Source organism: Macadamia integrifolia, unplaced genomic scaffold (assembly GCF_013358625.1).
Source record: "Macadamia integrifolia cultivar HAES 741 unplaced genomic scaffold, SCU_Mint_v3 scaffold1515, whole genome shotgun sequence".
Classification (NCBI taxonomy): domain Eukaryota; kingdom Viridiplantae; phylum Streptophyta; class Magnoliopsida; order Proteales; family Proteaceae; genus Macadamia; species Macadamia integrifolia.
Genome location: NW_024868242.1, coordinates 77,206 through 80,633, shown reverse-complemented (window position 1 = coordinate 80,633; position 3,428 = coordinate 77,206). Strand labels below are relative to the sequence as shown.

Here is a 3,428-nt window from a genome sequence, read left to right as displayed (position 1 = left end):
ATAAAAATGAATGATTACACAATAATTTCTTATGTGTCTATCTATCTCCTAAAATTCAAAAATTTTTGATTTTTTTTTATTTTCTTGATAATCCAACATATATACTTTTTTTATTTTCTCACAATTTCTTTTATTTTATTTTATTTTATTTTATTCTCTTCTCTTTTCTTTTCCTTTCTTTTCTACATTCTTTTTTCTTTTCTTCTCCTGGCTACCAAACATAGCCTAAAGATCGCATCGAATCGACCTATTGACACCCTGTTCATGGGAACGAGGGCAACCCAAATTCCGAAAGTCGAAAGTATAAGAAGGGTTTGTCATACTCATGACTCATCAGAGAGACTGCAAGGAAGAAATAAGTATCACCCGGGAAGCTTTCCTCCGATTCGTTTATTTACCGGGGCTTTTCAGATACGAAGCGTGGGTTGGAGATTTCTGTTATCGTACGAGCACGCAGCTGCAAGAGAGGAGGGTAGGTTGCGTTAGTAAATAATCTATAGATGTGGAGGAGGTCCGCTTCTTTCATTCTCGAAAAGCGACAACTTAAATCACAGCCACAAGGTCCACGACCACCGGGAGAGACAAAACCCCAAATCCTTCTCTACCCTTCCGACGAACACACCATGTCCGAAACCATTGAAAACCCTAACCCCTCCATGTCTGCTTACTACCAGACCCGAGCGGCTCACCATGCAGTGGTCACCAGCGACTGGCTCGCCCAAGCTCAGGCCGCTGTGGGACGTAACCCGGCCGATGCTACCCCGGACGAGAACACCACCAGTATCTCTACAGGCAGGCCTTTCAGCGTGATCGATGAGTTCAACCGGTGGCGGCAGCAGCCTGATCTCGCCGAAGCTGTTGCTGCTATTTTGGCCTTGGCTTCCGTCATTCGTTTCAGTCAGGCCACCACCATGATGGAGCTGGAGATCGAACTGAAGAAGGCATCCGATTCTCTTAAAGTAAAGTTACTTTTTCATGTTTCTCTATTTATTATCTCTCTTGCCCCTTTTTCCTATTCGCCTTAGGGTTCGGTTTCCTTGTGGACTTCATAGTTTTTATCTGGGATATATCTCTGGTGCATCTTCTAGACTTTGTTGCAATATGAGCTCATGCTTGGCTATGATTTCAGTTTCTTGCTATTCAAGGTCGAGTTCTCTTTTATGAATTATTAGTTCCGGTTATTTAGAACCCCCTTTTAAGTTTTTTTTTTTTTTCCAGATGAATTATAAATTTCATTCGCAAGGGACAAGCCGAAAATCAGGGGAGGAAGCTAGCCCAAAATCAAAAGAACCATAAAACAAAGGGGGAACAAAAACAGCTGGGGGATGGGAGGATGGAGGAGGGGAGAGTGGGAGACCCCCTTTTAAGATTATATCTGTGCAACCTCAACCTTAATATTATGATTGTTTGTTTTCTTTGTTCTTTGTTCTTTTTGAGTCACTGTAAGCTCCCAGATCATACTTTGCCTGGGGATTCGAAAAGCTCGAAAATTTTAGGCTCTAAGCCCTGACGTGAAAGTGTAGCAGATAACTCCATCTCTGTTGATCAGATAGCTCCTCCTGGCCTTGTTAATAATTTCCCTAATTTAGGATTTTAGGGTCCCCAACCCTCTTTTTCTTTTTCTCCTCTCGGATTGTTAGTTTCTTTGCACTGGTTGGTTTTACTATTTATAGGTTGGTGCTCTGGCCTATCATAGGAACTGAGTCTTATTGATGCAGAACAGCAAGCAATATTTATTATATTCATGCCCTCGAGTCACACACTAGAAAATATAGTTATCAAACAAACTCACTCACCAATCCACTAGAAAAGATAGTGATCTTAATTTGATCTACATGGTAATAGCAGGTTTTGTATTCTCTCAGAAAATTGAGATTTGACAGATTCCAGTGGTTGACTCATGGGGAAAAATCTACTCCAACTCCGAAGCAAAGATTTATTGACAACAAAATTTTGGTTTGCTCTTTCTCCACAAATGTGCATACAACCTGTTTTTGTACTGATATGAACAGTCTCCTAACATTCCGCCCTAATTCTCTTATTTGGGGACATACAGTTGGAACTCCCATATGAATGAGAGGAATAGAAATTGGCTGAAGTGGATGCTCCCTCATCACTGAAGCTCTGTGGTTATATTGAGTGCAAGTGTCCAATTTAATCCTTGGTTTTGCTTATGGTATTTACTCCTGTCATCCCTCTGCATGGACCATGTCTCTGGGTATTTTCTTACTTTGCTGTTAGTAAGTTTTACTAAGACCTGAACATTATTCAGTGGATGTTGCATGTCTTTGTCTTCAATTTAAAGTTTTGAAAAGCCTGTGTGTGATGTCTTTTTTTGTCATTCTCTATCAAGCTTTCATCATTTGAGTCGGTGGTTACCCCTTAATGACATATTTAAGGTTATAATGAAGCTAAAAATAGGCAGCTACTCCTTATTATTCTCATGTCATCATTTGAAATGGTCAACCCCATTTGTGAATTTCAGTCAGGGGATGAAACCTCCATCTCGTTGACTGCTGGGTGTGATCTGTTCATGCGATATGTTACCAGAACTTCAGCTTTAGAATATGAGGAATTCAATGCTGCAAAATCTCGGCTAATTGAACGTGGTGAGAAGTTTGGGGAGATATCTCGTAAGGTATGAAGTGATTGGCTGTGCTACAATGTATGTTTTGTACTACTAGTCTATGCAATTGTGCTGTGCAGCAAAAATCATGTGCAGTGCATGTTGAACCTTCATGTTTCAGGCACGCAGGACCATTGCAATGCTCAGTCAAGATTTTATTTTTGATGGTTGCACCATTTTGGTACATGGTTTCTCAAGAGTTGTGTTAGAAGTTTTGAAGGCAGCTGCTCAGAATAAGAAACTCTTCCGAGTTCTTTGCACAGGTTTGTCCTTTTCTTTTCACACGGTCAAGAATATATATCTCCAGTGAATGTTTTAAATTACTCACCATCACATTATTTTTATTACCATAAGCATTCAGAAAAAATGGACTAGAAAAATTAGTGTGGTTTTGTGATAGTTGAGGGAGCTAGACTTGTGGCAGAGGAGATTGTTTGGTCATGTGAAGCATAAAAATTTGCAGTTTGCACCCCAAATCATGATGCTTTTTTTATGATTAGGGAGCCCTAGAATACTATAAACATCACGATTTTTTTACTGTATAAGCATTCAGAAAAATGGACTAGAAAAATTAGTTTGGTTTTTGTGATAATTGAGGCCTTGAGGGAGCTTGAATTGTGGCAGAGGAGAGTGATTGGTCATGCGAAACATAAAAAATTGTAGTTTTGCACCCCAAATCATGATGTTCTTTTTATGATTAGTAAGTCCTGTCCATACTACTTGGGTTATAGAATTACAGTTTTGAATTTCTTCTACTTACTGTTTAGGATATATCAAGTTCTACCACCCCCCCCCCACCTCC

General features: G+C 39.8%; 1 protein-coding gene across 5 annotated transcripts in view; it reads left to right on the top strand.

Annotated features, from left to right (window-relative positions):
• Nucleotides 1-309: 309 nt before the first annotated feature.
• LOC122064082 (translation initiation factor eIF-2B subunit alpha-like) overlaps nucleotides 310-3,428 on the top strand; it is a 6,078-nt gene continuing 2,959 nt past the window's right edge. For 2 of the 5 annotated variants that reach the window (XM_042627784.1, XM_042627785.1), the window contains exons 1-3: nucleotides 316-959; nucleotides 2,486-2,638; nucleotides 2,748-2,889. In XM_042627784.1, the coding sequence (XP_042483718.1) occupies nucleotides 501-959; nucleotides 2,486-2,638; nucleotides 2,748-2,889 (754 nt within the window). In that variant the 5' untranslated portion in view covers nucleotides 316-500. Of the gene's footprint in view, nucleotides 960-2,485; nucleotides 2,639-2,747; nucleotides 2,890-3,428 lie in introns of all 5 variants that reach the window. The other 3 variants (XM_042627783.1, XM_042627782.1, XM_042627786.1) reach the window with 2 other exon arrangements.